The following is a 26,317-nucleotide window of genomic DNA, read 5'->3' as shown; positions in this document are numbered from 1 at the left end:
CGTTTAATGTCTAAAGAGTGTAGACCTCGTTCCGCTGCAGTTTGTGGATTTGGAAAAAATGTTCTGAGAACCACCGGTTCATTTAGGTGAAAAGATGATGGAACTTTAGGTATAAACTTTGGATTTGTTCTCAAAATGACCACCTCTGGCTTGAATTGAAGGAAAGGTGGAGAAATTGTGAAGGCCTGGATATCGCTGACTCTCTTTGCCGATGTCAAGGCTAGAAGAAGGGCTGTTTTAAAAGAAACGAAGTTGAGATCCACTCTATGAATAGGTTGGAACGGATGTTTCATTAATTGGGAGAGCACAATGTTCAAATGCCATTGCGGTGCAGGACGATGAATTGGTGGAAGCATCCTAAATAAACCTTTTAGAAATTGTTTTATTATTCTGGAGGACCATAGTGAAGGTGACTGAGACGTCCGTCGGAAACGGGATATGGCAGCCAGATGCACCCTAATCGATGAATGTGAAAGACCGGATTTAGCCAAATGCAATAAATATGGCAAAATTTGTTCAGGAGATGACCTTAGAGGATGGATGTTGGAAGCTGAGCACCATAAGCAAAACCTCTTCCACTTGAACTTGTATGTTTGGTTTGTAGACTAAGCTCTGGCACAGGCAAGCACCTCTCTGCAATCCGGAGGAATATTTAATCCATTGAATTCATAGAATTCAGGAGCCAGGCTGATAAACGAAGAGATGTCGGGTTGGGATGACGAACCTGACCCTGGCTCATTGTCAACAAATCCGGTATTGCCTTCAGCCGAATGTGAGGTTGTTCCGAAAGTAACAGAAGTTCTGTGAACCAGAACTGGCGTGGCCATCTGGGAGCGATTAGTAGAATCCCGCATTGTTCCCTCTTCATTTTTTGCAGAAGTCTCGAGATGAGTGGAAGCGGGGGAAAAGCGTATGCATAAATCCCTGACCATTTGATCAAAAACGCATTCCCCTTTGATCCCCTCTGCGGTCGCCAGCTTGCGAAGTGTTGGCATTTCTTGTTGTCTCTGGTCGCGAACAGATCTAGACTGGGTTTGCCCCAACGACGAAAGAGACTGTAGAGAACTGACTGATTGAGTTCCCACTCGTGGCAGCTGGTTCGACTCCTGCTCAGGGCATCTGCCCAGGTGTTGGTGATCCCTGGAAGATGTTCTGCTCTGATGGAGATTCGATGCTGAATTGCCCAATGCCACAGCTTCTGCGCCTCCAGTGATAATGCCCGAGACCTTGTGCCTCCCTGCTTGTTGATGTAATGCATGACCGTGGTGTTGTCCGTCCTTATCAAAACTGAAGAATCTCTGATGTTCGTGAGGAAGGATGAGTGCCAAAGCAACCGCTCTTAACTCTAATACATTTATGTGGAGAGTTGATTCTTGAGTGGACCATTTTCCCCTCACGGAGAGATCCTGTAAATGAGCACCCCATCCCTCTAGGGATGCATCTGTTGTTACTACGTGCATGGTCCTGTCCTTCAGAAATGACAGTCCGTTTGAGACGAGGGGAGTTTCCTTCCACCACCGGTTTCGCTGAAGGGGTTATTCGAACTACCTCGTCGAAAGAGCCTTCTATCTGTTTCCATTGATTGTCTAATTGTTGTTGAAGAGTCCTCATGTGCAGACGACAGTTCCTTATCAACGGAATGCAAGACGATAGCATCCCTAGAAAAGACTTGTAAGTCCGCACTGAAACGGACCTTCTTTTGCTGAGACGTGCAGCTAAGTCTCGAAGTTTCTTTCGCCTGTCCTGCGAAGCAAAGGCTTTCGCTTGTAGAGTGTCTAAGATGGCTCCTAGAAACGTGATGTTCTGAGTGGGCTCTAGGTGAGACTTGGGATAGTTGACTGTCAAGCCCAGAGTTCCGAAAAGGGAGAGACATGTCTCCGTGTCTCTGGCAGCCTTCGATGCTGTACGTGCCTTTATTAGCCAGTCGTCTAAGTACGGGAACACCTGTACCCCTAATTGTCTGAGGTGGGCCACCACTGGCGCCAAAACCTTGGTGAACACTCTTGGAGCCGACCTGAGGCCAAAAGGCAGCACTCTGAACTGGTAATGAATGCCTGCAACACTGAACCGCAAGAATTTCCGATGATTGGGGTGAATGGGAATGTGGAAATATGCGTCCTGAAGATCTAACGATGTCATAAAATCCCCTTGGTTGAGCAGGCGCAGAACGTCTTGAAGAGAGATCATGCGAAAAGATTGTTTCTTGAGGTATTTGTTGAGCGAACGAAGATCTAGAATAGGCCTCCAGTCTCCGGTCTTCTTCCGGATAAGGAAAAAACGGGAGTAAAAACCTGTTCCCCTCTGGCTCCTTGGTACTACCTCTATCGCTCCCTTCCTCATTAAGATAGCAATCTGTTCCATAAGCTCGTTGAGATGGGCTGGCGGGGGACCTCTTGGTGGTACTTGAGGGGGAGGTTGGCTGAATTCTAATGCATGCCCCCAATTGATAATATCCAATACCCATCTGTCTGTAGTTATTCTGGACCATTGGTGTACAAATTTGGAAATTGTGCCCCCTATAAGAGTGTTGATATAGGGGCTGGGTGCAGACACTTGATGAGGGTCACTGTTTTCTTGCTGTATCTTTGGCCCTGAAGGCAGACTTTCCTCTTGTTTGTTGTCTGAAGCGAGCTGATGATTGCTGACGAAAGGAATGCGGTTGTTGCTGGCCGGAGGTTGAACGAAATTGACCTTGGTAAGAGGAGTAATGACGATATTGTTGAGAGCCTCCTATATATGAAAAGGTTCCTCTCCCTCTCGCTCCCCGAAAGGGTTGCCTTTTGTACTGAAGAGTTGCAAGTGATCTGGCTGTTTCAGTGTCTGCCTTAATAGACTGCAATGCATCATCGACATGTTTGCCAAACAAAAGCTCGCCATCATACGGCATGTCCAGAACCTTCAATTGAACTTCAGGCCTAAAAGAGGTAGCCTTAAGCCACCCCTGGCGTCTGAGCACAGCCGCCCCGGCCAACTGTCGAAATCCTGTGGAGGAAACATCAATGGCAGAGTCTATGATTTCAGCCGAAATCTTTTCCCCTTCTTGCAGAATTCTACGAGCTTCTACTCTACTGCTCTCAGGTAACATATCTATGAATTGTGACATGTCAGACCACATCTGGCGATTGTATCTCCCCAGTATTGCTAGAGAGTTAGCTGCTCTAACCGTGGTGGCAGCCATAGTTGAAAATTTCTTGCCTATGGAGTCTAAACGACGTCCTTCCTTGTCTGGGGGGGCAGTCAGAGATGCCGATGGATTCTTGGACCTCCTCTGAGCTGCTTGCGAAATAACCGAATCCGGTTTAGGATGGCTGATCAAACATGCTGGGGAGTTGTCTGGTGCCTTATACTTCTTCTCTAGTCTCGGTAAGACTGCAGGAATGGAAGACGGAGTCTGCATGACTTCTAGGCCCTCTTCCTAAATGAAATCGACAATGGGAATGGCTCTTACCGATTTCCTAGTGTCTTCTTTAAAGTCATAAAGAAAGCAATCCGATTGTTTCGAAGTAATCGGCAGCTGGAATCTTTTCGCAGCTCTTTCCATGACACTATGGAAACCCCCAATGTCCTGCGGTGGAGAGTCCACTGGCGGTGGTGTAGACGGAGATGGAGTTTGGATTTGATACTCATCCCACTCCGGAATGAGAGAATCCGAGTCCTGTATCTCCCCTTCTTCCTGTTCCTCCTCGGATGAAGGTGAAGCAATACCCTGAACCGATGGAGGTGCTGTGGTAGGGTCCGGAAATTCTGAAGGTCTAGCCGGAGTGGACACTGGTGTCTGTGGAGGTTGTACCGGTGTAGAAGAACCAGCTGGAGGAAATCTCGAATAATAGTCCTGCATCATTTGTTGAAGGTTGTTTATCAACGAGACCGGCATCTGTACTGTCTGCTCTTGTTGTTGGAAATGTCCTTGATCCTGCTGGTCCGAATAGGGCTGAAGATCCTCCTCTTCATCCTCCTCTTGGCACTTAATACGTAGTTCGGATGGACTACGTGCCACTGGAAAAAAGCCGTCATCAGAATAACCATCACCGTCGTCATCAGCAAATAGATGCTGCGGAGGAATTGGTGTAACCTTGCTGGGCGATGTATGTGATGGCAGCAATAAGGAAGACTTGCTCTTCACAGGTAAAATTCTTTGCGGTAGGTAAGGAGATGTTCCAGAGTGAGGATAATGAGCCGTCGACGGAGCTGCCGTTGACGGAGCACTCGTCGATGGTGTTCTCGTCGACCGTGCAGGCGTCGACGGAGCCGTCGTCGGTGTAGTTGCTATTGGTGCTGCCAGTGTCGACGAAGGTCTCGTCGACGAAGTCAGTATCGCTACGTCATCCGTCGACGGTGTTGTCGTCGACGGGGTTGTCGTCGTCAGGTGCGTAGTGGGTATTTTCGTCGGTGAAACCGACGGTGATCTTCTGAATTTTCTCGTCGATGAACGCGTCGACGGCAAGGATTTCAGCTTCTTACCCGTCGACGGCTTCTTTGTGATTTTCAAAGTGTGCGACGACGACGGACCATACTTCAGACTCACCGATGTTATCGTCGTAGATGACAGCGGAGACGAAGTTACTATCATCGGTGATGGAGGAGCTGTAAACGTGGCCGTCACTGTAGTCGTCGTCGAAGGAAGACCTGTCGTCGACGGAGCGCTCGTCGACGGTGTCGATTTTTGGGACGTCGACTGAGGCAGTGAGCTTGAAGGCTTTTTAAGCTTCTTTGAAGAAGAAGCAGGTGTGGATGGCTCTGAGTTAACCTTGCCACATGCTACCTTGGATGTTGAAGGTAGATCCCCCGGCTTGTCCTTAAATGCATGCAGCTTCTTAGCTGACTTACTGCTTGTAGGGGATAGGTTCTCCACAGACCTCTTCCCTTTCTTTGAGGTCACTGAAGTGTCACTCTCCTCTTCAGAAAGAGCTTCCCTTGCCTTTCTTTTCTGGAGCCAAAGTAGGAGCCTGGCTTCTCTGTCCCTCAGAGTCTTGTTGGGAAAGGTCCTGCAGATCTTACAGTCCTTGACCTTATGCTCTGGATGTAAGCAATAGATACATTCTTTGTGAGGATCTTCACAGTGAAGTCTCAATTTGCCACAGGTCCCACAAGGCCTAAACAGACCTTTTCTTGTAGACATGATGGAAAAAACTTCTGTAGAAAAAATCAAGTGAAAATTTCCAAAGATTTCTCTTGAAGAGATAGAAAACTGAGCAGAGCTCAGGGAAACTCCCTTACACACGACGTGCGGTAGAAAATCTGAGAGACTGAGCCTCTGTGCTGAGGGTTCTAAAGGGGTGGTCACGCCTGATTGGCTGAATTTTGGGCTCTTTATAAAGAGGCTGATTGTTCTACAATTGAATGTGTTTTTTCCTATGGACTTCAATGATAAAAAAAAAAAAGTATTTTCTCCATTATTGCTTTCTATGTACCGTGGGACTCCCACTTCGACGACGGGGAATGATTCAAGCATGTGAATCTATGAAAGATACCCCAATACTGGAGAACTAACTCTCCTACTGCTCATTGACTTCCTGCTTGACTATGAACCTGTACAGTGAGCTTCACTGCTTTTTGGCCAGGTTTGTCCTACTGAAATAACATACACATATGTACATTTGGTAATTTAGGACAGTGGTTCCCAACCTGTGGTCCAGGGACCCGTGGGGGGTCCGCAAAGCCTCCTCAGGGGATCCGTGACAGCTTAGAAAATCAAATATTATTAACAGATTATTAAAGTGTATATAAATACAGTGGCTAAATGTACAACTGAAAATTTTGAAACATACCATACCATAAATGTCAAGGAATTTTAAATTGGAGGCTAAAAATTAAATTAGTATCCTCAGATTGATTTGTGGGAGCACTGCAGGTGCATCCAACAGAATACAGTATGACAATGTTTGCTTCATTTTAATTTAGAAAAAAATCCAACCTTCCTCTTAAAGTTAAAAATTTTGTATTTATATTTGTTTGAAAATTAAATAAAATGTGTTCGATGAATGTTTTTTTCTGTATTTTTTGCGTAGCGTTTGGCGACTGAAATCACCAACAATGTTTAGAACGGGGTCCCTGGTTTCCAGTAATGACCCAGTGGGGGTCACTGGTGCCAATAATGATTCATTGGGGGTCCCTGCCTTCCAGTTATGATAAAATGGGGGTCCACAAAAGTCAAAACGTTGGGAACCACTGATTTAGGACATCCTAATGCAGCAGTCATTGGCAGGACAGATGATATTGAGAATGCATTACAGATACCAATGCACAACCTACTTTTCAGGAACCAAATATCTCCACCTAATTTTCTACAGCGGATCAACAGATGAGAGGTTGAGAATCATCCCTTTATGATGGTTACAAATTGTGTTTCCTTTAGGGGTTGCACGTAGGAATTAGTAGATGAGAACAAAAACTGGTAAGGCCATGTTTGCGCCACGCTAAGCTACGAAGAATTGGTGTTGTCTTTGAACTTCTGGAATGTTTTCCATATGGTAAAGGGCAAAATACATAATACTCTGCATTCCAGGAGAACAGCTCTAGATCAGGAAGCTGTTGCCCAGTAAACCCTTGCCCTCTCTTTCAGAAAGAGGTTAAAATGGAAGCAAAGCACATTTGCTGCTACTTGGGAGTTGCATTTCTGCAGAGTGTAAAGTTAACTATGAAGGACTGACTGACAGTATGATGGTTATGGGTGTGAGCACTGATGTCAGCTGTAGTATTTTTTATACATATATTCCTGTGTGTGAAATAATATATAACACGCATTAACAGTTGAAATTAATGTGTAACACAAAATGTGCATTTAGTATTGGCCACCATTGAGTGCAAGGCCTGCATATGTTTTTATAAATATTGCACTAACGTAATGAAAAACATGACTCTTTAACCTCTTAGCTGCTGGGCCTCCCCCCCCCCCCCCCCCACCCCAGTGTTGAGCCCTTTTTTGGCTATTTGGGGTGGTTCGCGCTTAGGCCTTCATAACTTTTTGTCCACATAAGCTATCCACGCCAAATTTGCGGCCTTTTGGTACCCAGAGTTTGTGGTTTCCCCTGGAGGAGACCAAGAAATTAGCCAAAATACAGTGAAAATTTCGTTTTTTCCCAAAAAAATGGGGAAAAAGGGCTGCCGAAGAAGGCTTGTGGCTTTTTCCCTGAAAATGCCATCAACAAAGGGTTTCTAGTGCTGACATCACCATCTTCCCACCTTTCAGGAAAGGGGAAACTTGAATCAGAAAACCACTTTTTTCAACACAAATTTGGCGTTTTACTGGGACATACCCCATTTTTACAATTTTTGGTGCTTTCAGCCTCCTTCCAGTTAGTGACAGGAATGGGTGTGAAACCAATGCTGGATCCCGGAAAGCTAAACATTTCTGAAAACTAGACAAAATTCTGAATTCAGCAAGGGTACATTTGTGTAGATCCTACAAGGTTTTCCTACAGAAAATAACAGCTGAAATAAAAAAATATTGAAATTGAGCTGAAAACAACAGCCATTTTTCTTTATGTTTTCCTCTGTAACTTTTTCCTGCGATGTCAGATTTTTGAAAGCAATATACCGTTATGTCTGCTGGACTCTTCTGGTTGCGGGGATATAAAGGGCTTGTAGGTTCATCAAGAACCCTAGGTACCCAGAGACAATAAATGAGCTGCACCCTGCAGTTGGTTTTCATTCTATACTGGGTATACAGCAATTCATTTGCTGAAATATGAAGAGTGAAAAATAGGTATCAAGAAAACCTTTGCATTTCCAAAATGGGCTCAAGATAAGGTTTTGAGGAGCAGTGGTTATTTGCACATCTCTGAATTCCGGGGTGCGCATACTAGCATGTGAATTGCAGGGCATTTCTCAAATGGGCGTCTTTTTTACACACTCTCTTATATTTGGAAGGAAGAAATGTAGAGAAAGATAAGGGGCAATAAACACTTGTTTTGCTATTCTATGTTCTCCCAAGTCTCCCGATAAAAATGATACCTCACTTGTGTGGGTAGGCCTAGCGCCCGCGACAGGAAATGCCCCAAAACACAACGTGGACACATCCCATTTTTTGACAGAAAACAGAGCTGTTTTTTGCAAAGTGCCTACCTGTAGATTTTGGCCTCTAGCTCAGCCGGCACCTAGGGAAACTTACCAAACCTGTGCATTTTTGAAAACTAGAGACCTAGGGGAATCCAAGATGGGGTGACTTGTGAGGCTCTGACCAGGTTCTGTTACCCAGAATCCTTTGCAAACCTCAAAACGTGGCTAAAAAAAACACGTTTTCCTCACATTTCAGTGACAGAAAGTTCTGGAATCGGAGAGGAGCCACAAATTTCCTTCCACCCAGCGTTCCCCCAAGTCTCCCGATAAAAATGATACCTCACTTGTGTGGATAGGCCTAGCGCCCGCGACAGGAAATGCTCCAAAACACAACGTGGACACATCCCATTTTTTGACAGAAAACAGAGCTGTTTTTTGCAAAGTGCCTACCTGTGGATTTTGGCCTCTAGCTCAGCCGGCACCTAGGGAAACCTACCAAACCTGTGCATTTTTGAAAACTAGAGACCTAGGGGAATCCAAGATGGGGTGACTTGTGGGGCTCTGACCAGGTTCTGTTACCCAGAATTCTTTGCAAACCTCAAAATGTGGCTAAAAAAACACGTTTTCCTCACATTTCGGTGACAGAAAGTTCTGGAATCTGAGAGGAGCCACAAATGTCCTTCCACCTAGCGTTCCCCCAAGTCTCCCGATAATAATGATACCTCACTTGTGCGGGTAGGCCTAGCGCCCGCAACAGGAAATGCCCCAAAACACAACGTGGACACATCACATTTTTTCATAGAAAACAGTGCCTACCTGTGGATTTTGGCCTCTAGCTCAGCCGGCACCTGGGGAAACCTAGCAAACCAGCGCATTTTTTAAAACTGGAATCCCAGGGGAATCCAAGATGGGGTGACTTGTGGGTCTCTGACCAGGTTCTGTTACCCAGAATCCTTTGCAAACATCAAAATTTGGCCAAAAAAACACCTTTTCCTCTCATTTCGGTGACAGAAAGTTCTGGAATCTGAGAGGAGCCACAAATTTCCTTCCACCCAGCATTCCCCCAAGTCTATCAATAAAAATGGTACCTCACTTGTGTGGGTAGGCCTGGTGCCCGCAACAGGAATAGATCACACAACAGTCAATGTTGGCCCTTACATGAGGCAGCTGTTGACCCTGGGGTGATCCATTCCTGACGCAGGCACTAGGTGTAGGCACTCAAGTAGGGTAGTGTTTTTATCAGGACAGGTGAGGAATCACTGGGTTGTAGGAATTTCGTGGATCCCAGCATATTCCTGTAGTTTGTGTGACAGAAATGCGAGAAAAATAGAGTTTTTATTGAACATTTCAGCTATGCAAGGTATTCTGGGTAAGAAAACTTTGGGGAATCCACACAAGTCACACCTCTGTGGACTCCCCCGAATGTCTAGTTTCCAGAAATGTTTGGGTTTAGTGTGTTTCTCTATATGGCCGCCGAACCCAGGACCAAAAACACAGGTGCCTGCCTTACAAAACCAGTTTGTTTTGCGATAGATAATTTAATGTCTCCACAATACGATTTGGGTGGTGGAATTTGGGGCTGAACTAAATTGGGGAGCTCCCAAGAGAGCACTATCTCTCTCTCTCTCTCTCTCTCACCTGCTCTCTGGGTTGGGCTAACCCACTATTACCCAGTTGCACAGACTGCTTGCAAAGGGACAGCAGGACTGTCCTCATCACCTCCCTCATAATGTACTGGAAGAGGAGTTATCGAATGTGACTCCTCTGACTGAAAAATCACTCCCAGAGTCTGCGCCATTGTCCTATCCCTCAGATGCCCTCTCAGTATCTGATGTCTCAGTCTCTGATCCTATGTCAGAGCTGTCCTCTAAAACCCGAGTGCCGGCAGCAGTCATCCATCAAGATGCCATCTCTGCTATTGGCTAAACTGTTGCTCTAAAACACTAGCCTATGTAGACAGTCACAAAATCGATGGTGTATGTGAGATACGTGCCACAGTAGAGGCCACCTTTCCTGCGCTTCTTCCCTCAATCAGCACGTTCTTTCAAGACACTCAAAAAACACCTTGTCACATACCATTCGTCACAGTCTTTAGCACCTCCTGTGCCCAGTCCAACAATCATTATTGGTGCTCCCACTCCCTCCTCCTCGGATTCCCTCATTACCACCCAGCAAAAGTGCCCTTCATCTCTCCATAGCCGCCCCGCACATACATTTTATTTTTTTATTATAGCGCAGGTAATGGCTGACTTTACTAATGTACTCAGCTATTGATATAAAATACAGATTTGCTCTTTGCAGTAGGCATATAAACCTTCTGCGCTTCTTTATGGCACTAAAACTGCCACTAGACAAAAGTCTGATCCTTTCGTAGCAGAAACATAATCACAATACTTACTTGACTTTTTTTATTGCTGCCTAAAAGCTACAGGTGAAATGCGTCAGTTGAAGTATGTGCATTGCTTTGAAGACGCAAGTCTGGTTTTCCTGGGGGCTGATCGCAGCCCCCAGGGAAACCACACACATATTGACAAAAGTGATATATATGTGGAAAATGTCACTTACCCAGTGTACATCTGTTCGTGGCATTAATCGCTGCAGATTCACATGCTGTGCACATCCCGCCATCTGGTGTTGGGCTCGGAGTGTTACAAGTTGTTTTTCTTCGAAGAAGTCTTTTTTCGAGTCACGAGACCGAGGGACTCCTCCCATTTCGACTCCATTGCGCATGGGCGTCGACTCCATCTTAGATTGTTTTCCCCGCAGAGGGTGAGGTAGGAGTTGTGTATGCTAGTAATAGTGCCCATGCAATGGAGTGAATACGTATGTACATAATGAAGTTTAAAGTAATATATTTACAAATTTACAAATGTTCAAGATCAACTTCTAAACGGCTACAGGCTCCCGGGGAGGCGGGTGGGCGCATGTGAATCTGCAGCGACTAATGCCACGAACAGATGTACACTGGGTAAGTGACATTTTCCGTTCGATGGCATGTGTAGCTGCAGATACACATGCTGTGCATAGACTAGTAAGCAGTTATCTCCCCAAAAGCGGTGGTTCAGCCTGTAGGAGTTGAAGTTGTTTGAAATACTGTTCTTAGTACAGCTTGACCTACTGTGGCTTGTTGTGCCGTTAACACATCTACACAGTAGTGTTTGGTAAATGTATGAGGCATAGACCATGTTGCTGCCTTACATATTTCGTTCATTGGAATATTTCCTAGAAAGGCCATGGTAGCACCTTTTTTTCTGGTTGAGTGTGCCTTTGGTGTAATAGGCAGCTCTCTCTTTGCTTTAAGATAGCAGGTTTGAATACACTTAACTATCCATCTAGCAATGCCTTGTTTAGAAATTGGATTCCCTGTATGAGGTTTTTGGAAAGCAATAAATAGTTGTTTTGTTTTTCTAAGTAGTTTTGTTCTGTCAATGTAGTACATTAGTGCTCTTTTGATGTCTAATGTATGCAGTGCTCTTTCAGCTACAGAATCTGGCTGTGGGAAGAACACTGGTAATTCTACCGTTTGATTCAAGTGGAACGGTGAGATCACTTTTGGTAAAAATTTGGGATTTGTCCGTAGAACTAATTTATGCTTGTGTATTTGAATAAATGGTTCTTGTATGGTAAATGCTTGAATTTCACTCACTCTTCTTAGAGATGTGATGGCAATAAAAAAATGCAACTTTCCATGTTAAGTATTGCATTTCACAAGAGTGCATGGGCTCAAAAGGTGGACCCATGAGTCGTGTTCAGACAATGTTGAGGTTCCATGAAGGAACTGGTGGTGTTCGTGGTGGCATAATTCTCTTTAGGCCTTCCATAAATGCTTTTATGACTGGTATCCTAAATAATGAAGTTGAGTGCGTAATTTGCAGGTAGGCTGAAATTGCGGTCAGATGTATCTTTATTGAAGAGAAAGCTAGCTTTGACTTTTGCAATTGTAGTAAGTATCCTACTATATCTTTGGCAGATGCGTGTAAGGGTTGAATTTGATTATTATGGCAGTAATAAACAAATCTTTTCCACTTATTTGCATAGCAGTGTCTAGTAGTAGGTTTCCTAGCTTGTCTTATGACCTCCATACATTCTTGTGTGAGGTCTAAGTGTCCGAATTCTAGGACTTCAGGAGCCAAATTGCTAGATTCAGCGATGCTGGATTTGGGTGTCTGATCTGTTGTTTGTGTTGCGTTAACAGATCTGGTATGTTTGGTAGCTTGACATGAGGCACTACTGAGAGGTCTAGTAGTGTTGTGTACCAAGGTTACCTTGCCCATGTTGGTGCTATTAGTATGAGTTTGAGTTTGTTTTGACTCAGCTTGTTTACTAGATATGGAAGGAGTGGGAGAGGGGGAAAAGCGTAAGCAAATATCCCTGACCAACACATCCATAACGCATTGCCCTGAGACTGATCTTGTGGGTACCTGGATGCGAAGTTTTGGCATTTTGCGTTTTCCTTTGTTGCAAATAGATCTATTTGTGGCGTTCCCCAACTTTGGAAGTAAGTATTCAGTATTTGGGGGTGAATCTCCCATTCGTGGATCTGTTGGTGATCCCGAGAAAGATTGTCCGCTAGCTGGTTCTGAATTCCTGGAATAAATTGTGCTATTAGACGAATGTGGTTGTGGATCGCCCAATGCCATATTTTCTGTGCCAGGAGACACAACTGTGTTGAGTGTGTGCCTCCCTGTTTGTTTAGGTAATACATCGTTGTCATGTTGTCTGTTTTGACAAGGATGTGTTTGTAGCTTATTATGGGTGAAATGCTTTCAGCGCTAGAAATACTGCCAATAGTTCTAAGTGATTTATGTGAAAGTGTTTTTGGTGAGTGTCCCATTGTCCTTGGATGCAGTACTGATTGAGGTGTGCTCCCCACCCTATCATGGAGGCATCTGTTGTTATTACGTATTGTGGCACTGGGTCTTGGAAAGGCCGCCCCTGGTTTAAATTTATACTGTTCCACCATTGAAGCGAGGTGTATGTTTGGCGGTCTACCAACACCAGATCTAGAATTTGACCCTGTGCCTGTGACCACTGTGATGCTAGGCACTGTTGTAAGGGCCGCATGTGCAACCTTGCTTTTGGGACAATGGCTATGCATGAGGACATCATGCCTAGGAGTTTCATTACCTTTTTGACTTGTATTTTTTTATTTGGATACATGGCCTGTATTACATTGTGAAATGCCTGAACCCTTTGTGGGCTTGGCGTGGCAATCCCTTTTGCTGTGTTGATTGTCGCTCCTAAGTATTGCTGTGTTTGACGCGGCAGAAGGTGTGACTTTGTGTAGTTGATTGAGAAACCTAGTTTGTGGAGGGTTTCTATGACATACTTTGTGTGTTGTGAACACCGTTCTAGCGTGTTTGTTTTGATTAACCAATCGTCTAGGTACGGGAACACATGTATGTGCTGCCTTCTGATATGTGCAGCTACGACTGCTAGGCATTTTGTAAAAACTCTTGGCGCAGTTGTTATTCCGAACAGCAACACCTTGAATTGGTAGTGTACTCCTTGGAATACAAACCTTAAGTACTTTCTGTGTGAAGGATGTATCGGTATATGGAAATATGCATCCTTTAGGTCTAGTGTTGTCATGTAGTCTTGTTGTTTGAGCAGTGGGATTACGTCTTGTAATGTCACCATGTGAAAGTGATCTGATTTGATGTAGGTATTTAATGTTCTGAGATCTAATATAGGTCTCAGACTCTTGTCTTTTTTGGGTATGAGAAAGTACAGAGAGTAAACTCCTGTTCCTTTCTGTTGGTTTGGTACTAATTCGATTGCTTCTTTTTGTAGCAACGCCTGAACTTCTAGTCCTAGAAGATCTATATGTTGTTTTGACATATTGTGTGTTTTCGGTGGGACGTTTGGAGGGAATTTGAGAAATTCTATGCAATAACCATGCTGGATAATTGCTAGGACCCAAGTATCTGTTGTTATTTCCTCCCAATGTTTGTAAAACTTGCTTAGTCTCCCCCCCACAGGTGTTATGTGTTGGGGATGTGTGACTTGTAAGTCACTGTTTATTTTGAGGAGTTTTGGGACTTTGGAACTTTCCTCTATTTTTTTGGAACTGTCCCCCTCTATATTGTCCCCGAAAACATCCACGCAGATATTGGCTCTGATAAGTGGGCCTTGTTTGTGAGGTCGTGGGTTCTGTGTTTTGCCCTCAAAACTGTGTTTTTCTAAATGTGCCTCTGCTCTGTGGGGAGTAGAGTGCGCCCATGGCTTTGGCCGTGTCAGTGTCCTTCTTAAGTTTTTCGATAGCAGTGTCCACCTCCGGCCCAAACAACTGCTGTCCGTTAAATGGCATATTGAGCACAGCTTGCTGTATTTCTGGTTTAAATCCTGATGTACGCAGCCATGCATGTCTTCTTATTGTTACTGCTGTGTTGACAGTTCTAGCAGCTGTGTCTGCAGCATCCATAGCTGACCGTATCTGAATGTTGGAGATACTCTGTCCTTCTTCAACTACTTGCTGTGCTCTTTTGTGGAACTCCTTGGGCAAATGTTTTATTAAATGTTGCATTTCGTCCCAATGAGCCCTATCATATCTGGCCAACAAAGCCTGTGAATTTGCAATACGCCACTGGTTTGCTGCCTGTGCCGCCACCCTTTTGCCTGCTGCGTCGAATTTGCGACTTTCCTTATCTGGAGGTGGTGCATCTCCTGAAGTATGTGAGTTTGCTCTTTTGCGAGCTGCCCCTACTACAACTGAGTCCGGTGTTAGCTGTTGTGTGATGTACACGGGGTCTGTTGGTGGCGGTTTATATTTTTTCTCCACTCTTGGAGTAATGGTCCTTCCTTTTACAGGCTCCTGAAACACTTGTTTGGAGTGTTTGAGCATCCCAGGTAGCATGGGAAGACTCTGGTACTGGCTGTGTGTGGACGACAGTGTATTAAATAGGAAGTTGTCTTCAATGGGTTCTGCATGTAGGCTGACATTATGAAATGCCGCTACCCTCGACACCACTTGTGCGTAGGCTGTACTATCTTCTGGTGGCGACGGTCTAGCTGGATAACAGTCAGGACTATTATCTGACACTGGTGCATCATAAAGGTCCCATGCGTCAGGGTCATCTTGACTCATCCCTGTGTGGGTCGGGGATTGCATCATAGGTGGAGTGGCTACCGGTGATGGTTGCGGAGAGCATTGTGGAGATGGTGGCGGGGTTACTTGTTTAGCCACCTTTGCCTGTGGCTGCTTGTCTTTCTCCTGGAAGGCAAGTTTGCGTTTCATCCTAATAGGAGGGAGAGTGCTGATCTTTCCCGTTTCTTTTTGGATGTGGAGCTGTCTTTGGGTGTAGTCCGGCTCCATTGCCTCTAATTCCTTTCCAAATTTATGTTTTTTCATTTGTGAGGACAGTCCTTGTTCCTCTGTGTAGGAACTTGTTTTCGGTTCCGAGGCCGGATTTTTCGGTACCGAAACCTTTTCGGCTGCTTTTTTCGGCTCCGACGAAACCTTTTTTACTTTTGGCGTTGTGCTCTCTCGGTGCCGACCCATTTCGGTGCCGCTGTCTCGGTGCCCAATCTTCTCTGAGCCACTATCTCGGGCCCGAGATTGCTGTGTGCCGGTATCTCGACCGGAGTCGGATGACTTCGACACCAGCTCGCCCTTTTTCGGTGCGGATGAATGGTCACCTACTTTTCGGGTTAAGCCATGGCCTGTTGGCGGTGGCGTCCCCTGGGCTTTAGCGCTTTTCTCGTGAGTTCTTGGTTTCGACATCTTACTCACGGTATTCGTCATTTCTTCGGCCTCGAGCTCTTCCGAGTCCGACTCGTGGATAGAGAAAGCTTCCTCTTCCTCTTCGAAAACCTCTTGTCCTGTCGGCGTCTGCGCCATTTGCAGTCTTCTGGCTCTTCGGTCTCTTAACGTCTTTCTGGACCGAAACGCTTGACAGGCCTCACAAGTATCTTCCTTGTGCTCTAGGGACAAGCACAAGTTACAGACCAGATGCTGATCCGTATACGGATACTTGTTATGGCATTTTGGACAGAAGCGGAATGGGGTCCGTTCCATCAGCCTTGAAGTCACACGTGGCCGGGCTGACCAGGCCCCGACGGGGGATTGAAAAAACCCCGAAGGGCCACCGGAGCTCTTCAAAATTCGGTGTCGATCTGTTGTAGCTAACCCGATACCGAACGCAAACAATACCGAAGTTTTTTCCGAGATTCTAACTAACTTTCCGACCCGAAACACGGAGGGAAAAGGAACACGTCCGAACCCGATGGCGGAAAAAAAACAATCTAAGATGGAGTCGACGCCCATGCGCAATGGAGTCGAAATGGGAGGAGTCCCTCGGTCTCGTGACTCGAAAAGACTTCTTCGAAGAAAAACAACTTGTAACACTCCGAGCCCAACACCAGATGGCGGGATGTGCACAGCATGTGTATCTGCAGCTACACATGCCATCGAACATATATATATATACATATACATATATATATATATATATATATATATATATATATATATATATATCTATCTCTATATATATATATCTATAGATCTATCTATAGATATATCCATGTACATAGATATATCTCTATACATATATATAGATCTATTTTTTTTTGGTTGTTGTATGGTTTCCTTGGGGGCCAAAATGGCCCCCAGGGAAACCCTACAACAACCCAAACAAATATTGCCCCCACAGGAGGTTGCCCTGCCCAGCCCACGGGCGACCCCCTGTCCATTTAAAAAAACTTAAAAAATAAAATGTTGCCCATGGGGTTGGGGTGGGGGGGGGTTGTGGGGGGTGCGGGCGGGCATGGTGTTGTCCAATTGCGCCCCCCCCCCCCCCAAGGGGGCAACTACCTTTATAAAAAAAAAAAAAAAAAAAAAAAAAAAAAGGAAGAATATGCCTGTTTTCCGAGGAGGCCGACCCCCCCAAGTGAAATCCCTGGCGTCTAGTGGTGCAGCTGTGCTGCGATCGGGGGCCAGGAAACACTTTCAGGAAGGCCTCGTAAGAAAGGGGAGACTCTCCCCTTTCTTACGAGGCCTTCCCGAACGTGGGGGAAGGCCGTTTTCCCCATTGGAGCAGGAAGCGGCCGCAAGGCTGCTTCCTGCTCCGATGGGGAAATCAACTTTGTTACGTCAGCGCGCCGTCACAAAGGGGCAGGTGGAGACACGGAAGAGCTTCTGTGTCTCCCTGGAGCAAAAAATAAATAAATAAATCCTCGGGTGCGATGCACCCGAGGATTTATTAACCCCGTCCCTGGTGTTGGCCACTGGTCGTGACCCGCACCAGGGAGGTAGTGCGGGCGTCGGCCAGTGGCCGACGCCCGCATTGAAGGGGTTAAGAGCATGTTCCTTGGAAAATTAGATGCTGAAATAATATGAGTATTTCTTATTTTCTGCTGGGTCTCAAGCAGACAAGGCCACATTGGGAAGTTATCCACCCAGTGCTCTTACTGTTGTTAGAATTGTATCTTTTCACGTCTATTGTGTAACAGACTCCATTCATTGAATTCACATGTTTGTCTGTAGTTAGGTTTCTAACTCATGTTTTTCTCTTGAGGATACTGTGTTTACTTTAACAACTGTCTCGCTGCATATTTGGAATATGCCAAACAAAGGGCTTACCGTTCACAGCCGGAAGAAGAGGCATGCAAGATACATTTAGTATAGTTTGAAGTTATGTAAATAAAGTGAAGACCAACCAGCATCTTGCAAAATTTTATTATACTCCTTCAAATGCATTTCTGATATCTAATGTTCTTATAATTGGATGATCTTTCTTCGCCCGATATTTTCAGCCAATAACAAATGTTTAGCAAGTTTAATTTAGTGTTTAAGGGACAGTCTTCATTTGGTCATTGCTTTCTGAATTTCCAGAGACTTCACTTTGCATTTTTGGGGTGACCTGTCACTTTGACATTTCGTGCCTTGCCAGTCAGTCTACTGACATTCTGGTGCTTTATTATTTTTACTATGCCTGTTCAATGCTGAACTAATGATCTGATGGTTTAGTCATCTTTATAGTCCACATTCTAAACCGTCCCCTGTTCCAGGTTACTGTCCTGATGCTGACACTGAGGTCCCTCTGATGAAGCAGAAGCCAACTGCTGACATTTCCTAGGGAGAGGTAACTATAAGAGATCTGTGCACTGTTATTTGTCTTTTAGGTACCAACTACTACTGTTTTAATACTGCTGCTGTTTTGATACCTCCATAGCTAGATGTATTCTACATTAATGGTACTAGAACTTTTGTATGAAGCCAAACATGGTGTTTCCTCATGCAAATGAACTTATGTTAATCTGCTCACAGAACAAATGTACTATATATCTCTTTCTCAAATATTGTTGCTGTTGACTGATGTTTTCGCTAGTGATATTATCGTTCTTATTGCTAAGATTGTTTCAGAGGTTCTGTCAGCCTGTGATGTTTCTTTACTTGTACCATTTGGTGCTGAGACTAATCTTCATGACTTCAGCGTTGTTAGTATAGGGAAACAAACCTTTTAATTTATACCAAAGGTGTGGTTATTCGTGGCCAAATTGGCCATGGTGAGTTCTTTACTGACTCGCTAATGTTGCTGAACTGTTTATTATTGATGTGCGTCACAACACCTTACAATATTAATTTAAACGTGTCAAAAGATTAATCGACCTTATAGTTGCGTCCGCTTACTATTAACATGAGAAATTTGATAAGCCAAGGGGGCGCTAACATGGGGCCCATATGTTTCGATATGCAGACCTAACAAATGTAATTAACAGTAAGCAGAGTGCAAGTGAAAAGCAACCTGGGCTATAACTATTAAAGTATATAGGTAAAAGAACTTAAAAGCTATTAGTGAAAACCTGCATCGAAAGAAAAATGTACACAAATCAAAATAATGCTACCATTCAGTGGTTGAATTCAGAAAGGATGGATGGATGCAAGTCTTTAGAATTATCTGAACTAAGCATCAAGACACAACACAGATTAAAGGAAAATAAACAAGCGATGAAAAGCTAAAAATAAGCGGAGTATCTTTGGGATGATCAGACAATCATAAGGTTGTTCAGTAATCAATACTAAAGCTGCTATGTAGAATGTTTACTCTGGGCGCTCACTATGTAAAATAGAAGCTAGAGGGCAGAGGGAGTGATAAACGGTGGCCCCTACCGTATAATAGAATCTTGGATTAGATGCTCCAAAAACATGACAGACACAGAGCTTCAAAGTCTGGGTCAGAGATTGGCTCCAAAGATAAGATCCAATATGGAGCCAAAGAATTCTGTACATACGAGAAAGAATTAGCAGGTTGGAATATCATAACACAGTGAATGGCAGTGAGTAGAGAAAGATGCTCTAGACGGAAGTGTGAAAACCATAGGGGAGGAGTGCAAGAATATTTCCATTATCAAGCCAAACTAAACCTTGCTATCACGACCTGCAACCCTGGGTTCCATGTGAAGATCCACCAGTGAAAATCAGCGTTCCAGCCACAGCTACAGCAAAGTGTTATGGACTGACTGACTGCCTGGGGCCCAAGAAATGCACTATAAGAAATGCAAACAGAAAGACATCACATCCATCCCCCCGAAGCACACCTGCATCTGCAACCCAAACTGCTCCTTTACTTGGATCCAGAAGAGCTCCCACCATCTCCCACACCAAACTGCATCCTCGTGCAGTGGAGTGCTAATTCCTGCTTGGCACACAATCTGACCAAGTCTGGAGTAATTGAGTTGGAGGCATGAAGAAATCAACCAGACTTAGTCTGCGCCCACCTGTAGGAAACACATTCTCTCTACTTAATAAACACATTGTTGCATTTCCTGAAGCTACAGAAACAGAATACAAACCTATCTTCGCGCTTGAGGTTTTCTTCCTGGCTGCCTGACCACAACTGGGGAGGGTGTCCTTTGTCCCATTTTTAGAGTAGAAAACTGTTACCACTTATTCAGTTTTCAAGCCAAAACCAGCACTAACCCAATCAATAGATTCTACTCGCTGCACTTCACCTTGGCGATACTATCTCCGGGCTGACATGCAAAACTGAAGAAGGTAATATACCAGTGGGACACAGCGAGTGAGAAATCTTTCCCCCATTTAACCGGACCAACCTTAATTTTGAACTTCCTTCCGGAGTAATGTTTACTCAGAGGCACAGATGACTGAACTGAACCTGCCCCATCTGCAGCAACAAAGATGTTTCAGAGGCTGCTTGATTGCAAGAGCTACAAGAGGTAGCAAGCTACCTGCTTCATCAGCAGCAACAGACACATTTCAGAGTCTGCTTGATTATTTGCCAATCTGTAATTGCTACTTAGGTTTGATTTCTGACCAATTATAAGCTTAAGAAACTGTGATTTTGCAAGGCAGACTGGCTCTTGATTTTGTCCTACTGTTATAAGTGGACTATATGCAATTGTAGCAGCACCATGGAGTAGTCTCATTTCGAATGAGCAGATTGATCGAATGAACAGACTGATCGCCTACGTGAAAGTTTCAATTAATTACACAATCACACATAATGTTACCATAGCTCTTAAAAGTGTTTTGTCATGACTTAAAGGCATATTTGGAGGTTGGAGAATTGAGATTATCGAATGGATATTACACACTTGAATTGCCTGAATGTGTATTGCCTTATCTTGGGACACAGGTACAGCCTCATATTACCATTTAAAAAGGTGGGATGATAAAATTGATCAAAGTTGATGTGTGGCCTGATGTTTCTTTGGAATGTTATTATGAAAATAGGGAGAAGTGATTGATAAATGAGTACTGAAATATTCTAAGATTATAGGGAGAAGTGTACTGATGAGGACTGAAATATTCTAAGATGGAACAAATAAATAGCACTAGCAGAAGACATGATGAAATCGAAATCTCTGCATTAGCATAACAATAGCTTGTTCCAGCAGAGTTTTCTTGCTCTCACTAACGTTGTCAAGAAGAAGTGCCTGTTTCAGTTGTTGGGACACCTCTTGAAGAGAAAACGAACACTAGCTTGCTCAGCCAAAATGTGTTCCTATTATTGTAACTACCTGTTTTACTTCATGATCTCAGAAGCTACTTTCATTATTTTTTTTCTAAAAAAAAAGAAAAAAGAGGAAAATGCATCACATAACCCTATTTGAAAGTCATGAGTACAATAGTGTATAAACTGATGCTTTGCCTTCAATTAACAGGCTTGATGAATTGAGCCATTCTGAGAGAAATTCTGGTCAGCTGATTACGTGATTCAGAGTATTCATTTTTATTTTGTTTATAAACCTTTGCAGACTTCGAATTGAGTATGAGATTATTTTCTTTGAAATACGTCGTGTCCCGCTACTAGACATTTAAGAAATAATTCTGTCAGCTGGTGGCAGAACTGAGTATCCCACCAAAGATGTTGAGGAAAAAAAATGAGATTAATAAACAGAATCTGCAGAGGACAACGCTTAATTCAGAAAGAAATGACTTGCTTCAGAAGTATAAACAGAGCATCTCTTCCAGTAAACATGCTAAGAATGAGATGACGTATCACAAAACTGGAGGACACCAGACCCTAACCTGGTTGCGAAAAGCAATCAAGACATTGTTGGAAAGGGATAAATCGAGGAGTCTAAAACCTTATTTGTTTTTAAAACAAGCCTCACAAGCTCTTACTGATTTCACCAACACCACTAATGATGCACATCTCTTGAGGAATTCTGCCATGCACATAACAGTAGTCGAAGGGTAGAGCAAGAGTAGCACAGCTATGGAAACGTCAAAACAAAGTAGTTACTTGCATCTTTACATTTTATCTCTTTGAGGTACCATAGTCCACGAAATTCTAGCACAAAAAGAAATTGTGAGATACTGCTGTCTTTGAAATATACATGAAGGTGCTTTTACTGTTACATTCTCCAATCAGCTTTAAAAGCAAACTAAAATGAATTAGCAAATATCTTTAGTAAATAGTAACTCACAAATTTGTTAGTTGACGGCCGCTGAATGAAAATATCTCTTGCAGCGCAGTCAGCCGATCTTGCCACATCCTCTAAAAATCGATAATCTGAAATAATGAACAAAGATAGAATGGCATCACAGAACAAAATTACTAGCAATCTCTAAATTAGGTTAAGAAGTACACATACCGCTTAGAAGGTTGATGTCATTATATTGGGTTTTATCAACAAATGCTGCTTTGTCTCGGATCCCAGTACACTTCAGGTCAGTTTTGTGCTTCTTTACGCAGGACAAGCTTAAACGGTAAAACAAGGAAAAAAACATTGATTGTATACGCATGCATGTAGAACATAGGGGCACACACAGTGAATGTAAAGCGCTTGTCCACGGAAAATTTATTTGCTCCCTAATATTATCCAAAAATTCAGCAGAGACCTACCCATTTACTTCAAATTACTTAAAATAAATATAAAAAGAGGAGGAATGTTTGCTCTCCGCTACAGCAAAACTCACTGGATACATTCACACCAAGCTAATATAAAAAGATATACATTGTATCAGAATAGATTTCTAGGTTTGGTGCAAATTTCAGTCATTCACAAAATTCAGAAAAAGAAAAGTGCCTTATGCAGGTGTTTGAGTGTCAGTAACATTAGGTTTGTAAAATGCTTTGTTTATGCAGTTTTTCAACCCAGGAGTGGACCATACTTGGCTGAAGTGAGCTGTCACTCGTGGTTCACAAACCACTTGATTCAGAGTGGCTGAATGCAGGGCAATTTTATGATTTGGTTCATAATTTGCCATCTGTAAACTTAGATTTAAAATCTTGCTTTGAAAAAAAGCACTGTGGTATGTGGATAACAAATTGAGCACACACTAACCCTATGAAGGCAAAGGAGACATACCATAAGTGTTAACGAAAACAATAACCAAAAGAGGTCCAGAACCTTTGAGAACCAATAGATATGAGTCATAAAGTGCACAGTTCTCCCAGACCACGAAAATTGTTAGGTTTTTAAAATTACATGCTCAGTAACAATAATTCTGTGAAATACAACTATGTTAAGGGCTTGTCGGTTAATTGATTAAAGCTACAATCCTCTGAAATTGACCATATACAACTATGATTACCTACTGTGATACTTGAACAGAAGGCAGAAAAATTTTGGAAAGTGTAAAGGGAAGACGAGGTGCCAAAGGAGAGTTTGGATGCTGGCCTGTTTAGTGAGGTATGTTAAACAGTACGTTTTAATAACCCACAACCACCCGGCTCGGATTTCAATTACTATTCTCTTATTCATCCATCCTTACAACTACACAACTGTCCTCCATTCTCCATAATCATCTTGTCCTCTCCTGACCATATCTGTTCCTCTTTTTTGCCTTGATGTTGCTCCCTTTCATTTTACTCTGCTTCTCTTTCCTCTTCCAGGTAACATATAGCCTTATCTGTTGCCCATCTCTTTAAAGTTCACCTCTTTACATTATTGATTCTTCCCTGTCATTATCATTTATTCCCCTGTCCTTACATGTACTTTCGACTCCTCATGCATTTTCTACTCTCTTTTTCTTATCCAAGTCCTTCTCTGCCAGTTAGCCCACCTATCCGTCCTCATTCCTAACCTCCTTTTATCTGATGTGTTCTTCAAACCCATTCTCTATTCCCCTCTTTCCTTGCCCACAACCATTATCATTCCTTCAACATCCTCTCATCGAGTTTTCCATTTCATCTTGTATCTTTCCCTAACATGCGTCACTAATTGTCGTCCCTGTTCTGATTTCCTTCATCTTTAACTGCCATCCATTACTAACTCCTCATTTCCTTATTTGAACACCTTTTCCGCCTCGCCTCTTTCCTCTCCAGTCTTTACCCACCATCAGCACTTTGAAGTATGAATGAAAGTGTGCTGAGCAAAAACTGACACTTTTAAGGATGGAAGCCCCCCAAAAAAACGATGATACAAGAAAATGTCTAAATGTTTTTTAAACCCCTCTCTCTCCCAAGAGGCAGGAACGAACAATGCACAATCTGTGAGCTGAGTATATATGGCAAAAAGAAAATAAACACTGGTTTTAAACCATGAACATCTGAATCACTTTTTATTATTATCTTGCATTTAAAGACGGAAAGCTAATACCAGAAAACAGGCAAGGCCTTCATAACATGCATATATGTTTTACTTCCTTCCATATCTCTTACCAGTCACACCTTTACATGTTAACTTAACTAAATAAACAAAAGAGGTCTGAGTGCTCAGAGACAGCAACGACCTTGATACGGTTAAGCTAACAGACCCTTCGGAGAGTTGGAAGGTGACAGAAGGTAAGAATAGGTCAAACAGACAACGAAACTCCTTACTTCAGTAAATAGGAGGCTTTGGCACTCCTTCTACCAAGACACTGTCAGCCAGTCAATATCCCATTACTAGTCCTAAAAGGACTTGAGCCCTCGCCACAAAGTTTGCCATGCAGATTTTTATTTTTCAGCCAAGAGTTGTAAAATTGGTTCAGAACAAAGGTTTATCTATAGTGGAGAGCAGCACTCTATTATCTGAAGGAAAAGCCCAACAGAGAAAGAAAAAATGAAATCCTATTCCCAAGAATAAGAAAAACAGAAAACGGTTTCTAACAAAAACAATAAGAAGCCTCCAATCACAAGTAAAAGAAAGGAAAACTAAACAACCACATTTTTAAAAGTGAATAAAAATGCATACCTGCATGAATATTTCATACAACATGGACACCTATATTTGGCTTCTTCAGAACCACAAGTCCCACAGCTAAAAAGAAAGAAACACAAAACAAAAACACAGATATGTTAGTCTTTTATGCCTAAAGTTTCCTACTTAAGACATTCGCTGTACCTATGGTTCTCCAAAGCAATAATTGCAATAAACTATGTCTAGTCATAAAGTAAAGCAAGGAGAGAGATTAGCCCATAATCAGCCAATTTGGTAGGAGGGATTGTGAGGACTCAATCTTAGGGCTCATAATTCTACAGAACTTAGCAACTACAGTATACTTGACTATACTCCCATTTGGTATGGGATCTTTTGATAAAGGCTTGGTGTCACAGGTCTGTAAGTGCTCAACCTACACTGCTGCAATCTAGTTGTTGACAGAGCTTTAAGCCAGAAAAATCTCTGCAGGCTATAGAACCCCAGCTGGGAAAAGTCACAGGCTGGAACGGCCAGGTGCCGTATGCATGAAGTGGTCTCATATTTGCACTTGAGGTTTTCTTGAAACTGAGTCTGGTGCAAGAACAAAGCCCTGCAATAGGTGCATACTTGCAGACACACACACAAGATCATGTTGATGAATTCTATTCTCTTGGTACTGCTACTGCATTTATAGATGGGGGTAGGACTCTAGATCCACTTGAAATCAGCTGGAATTTCTTCTGTCTCAATTGCGCACTTTTAAACCCTGGTACAGGTAAAGGGGATGAGTAGGGTGTATTAACAATCAGCGTTGAAAAAATAGGCGATAGTTGTGGGTTTCAAGATTAAAACCATTTCCATTATGCTAAGAGCAACTTTGGCCAACATGTACAAATAAAATGGTTGGAGTCTGACCTTTCTTAAGACTCTAGGAGCAATAGTTGTGAAATACCCAACAACCAATACTATAACATAGTGATTCATTGTTAACGTGCTATATTGTAAGGGTTAGTAAGCACAACGCTGCAGTAATGCAGAGGTGGGGCCAAGCCACAAGCAATATTATTGCTCTCTAATTCTGAATGCAGCCTGCCACGGAACACCTGCTCAGTGGAATGGGGATCAGAGAAGTAAGAATGATGAGATATCACCTGTTTGGGCATGCTTGGCCTCTGTTCCATTGAAAGTTACAAGGCAAGATAAAATGTTGTGCCTCGCCCAGTATCTTATACTGCCAATCCCCACATTCACACCTAGAACTAGGCAACCCAGGCACATGCATATCATTCATGCAGCCCAAAGACCCATTCTTGCATATATCCCAGTACCACCCACACACCTTCAAACTACAGAACTCACATTCCAGCTCATGTTCATTAACACTCGCTCTACAGTACAGCCACACACCTGATATAACAGGTCTCCTATCACATGCTTGACACCCTTTTCATCACAGAACCCTAGGTGTCCTTCTTACAGCATCCATCATATGGATTGTGCACATAAGAATGGGAGGAGGCTTAGCTGTCATCCATATGTTCTCCTGGTCCTTCACAGCAGACAAAGTAACACTCAATTTCATGGAGTTGTTGACATGTCGTTTCTTACTCTCTGCAAGTCAGACTGCCACCTTCCGTCTCATCTACAGGCTTCCCAGGCAGAACAACAATTTTGTTGATTAATTCTCAGATTAATCAAACATGCCCAAAACACTGTATTGGGTGACTTCAACCTCCCATACAACACAAGTAAAAAAAAAAAAAAAAAACACACACGACTCCCT

The 26,317-nt window shown here is 43.3% G+C and overlaps 1 protein-coding gene across 3 annotated transcripts in view; it reads right to left on the bottom strand.

Annotated features, from left to right (window-relative positions):
- The window catches only part of ZNHIT6 (zinc finger HIT-type containing 6), a 215,170-nt gene that overhangs the window by 140,175 nt on the left and 48,678 nt on the right, over positions 1–26,317 (bottom strand). For all 3 annotated transcript variants that reach the window (XM_069232266.1, XM_069232265.1, XM_069232267.1), the window contains exons 2-4: positions 24,589–24,654; positions 22,063–22,169; positions 21,895–21,980 (exon numbers count right to left, since the gene is read on the bottom strand). In XM_069232266.1, the coding sequence (XP_069088367.1) occupies positions 21,895–21,980; positions 22,063–22,169; positions 24,589–24,654 (259 nt within the window). The remainder of the gene's footprint in view (positions 1–21,894; positions 21,981–22,062; positions 22,170–24,588; positions 24,655–26,317) is intronic.

Source organism: Pleurodeles waltl, chromosome 4_2 (genome assembly GCF_031143425.1).
Source record: "Pleurodeles waltl isolate 20211129_DDA chromosome 4_2, aPleWal1.hap1.20221129, whole genome shotgun sequence".
NCBI classification, from domain to species: domain Eukaryota; kingdom Metazoa; phylum Chordata; class Amphibia; order Caudata; family Salamandridae; genus Pleurodeles; species Pleurodeles waltl.
Note: the sequence above shows the minus strand (reverse complement) of the source record. Positions and strands in the feature narration are given on the sequence as shown.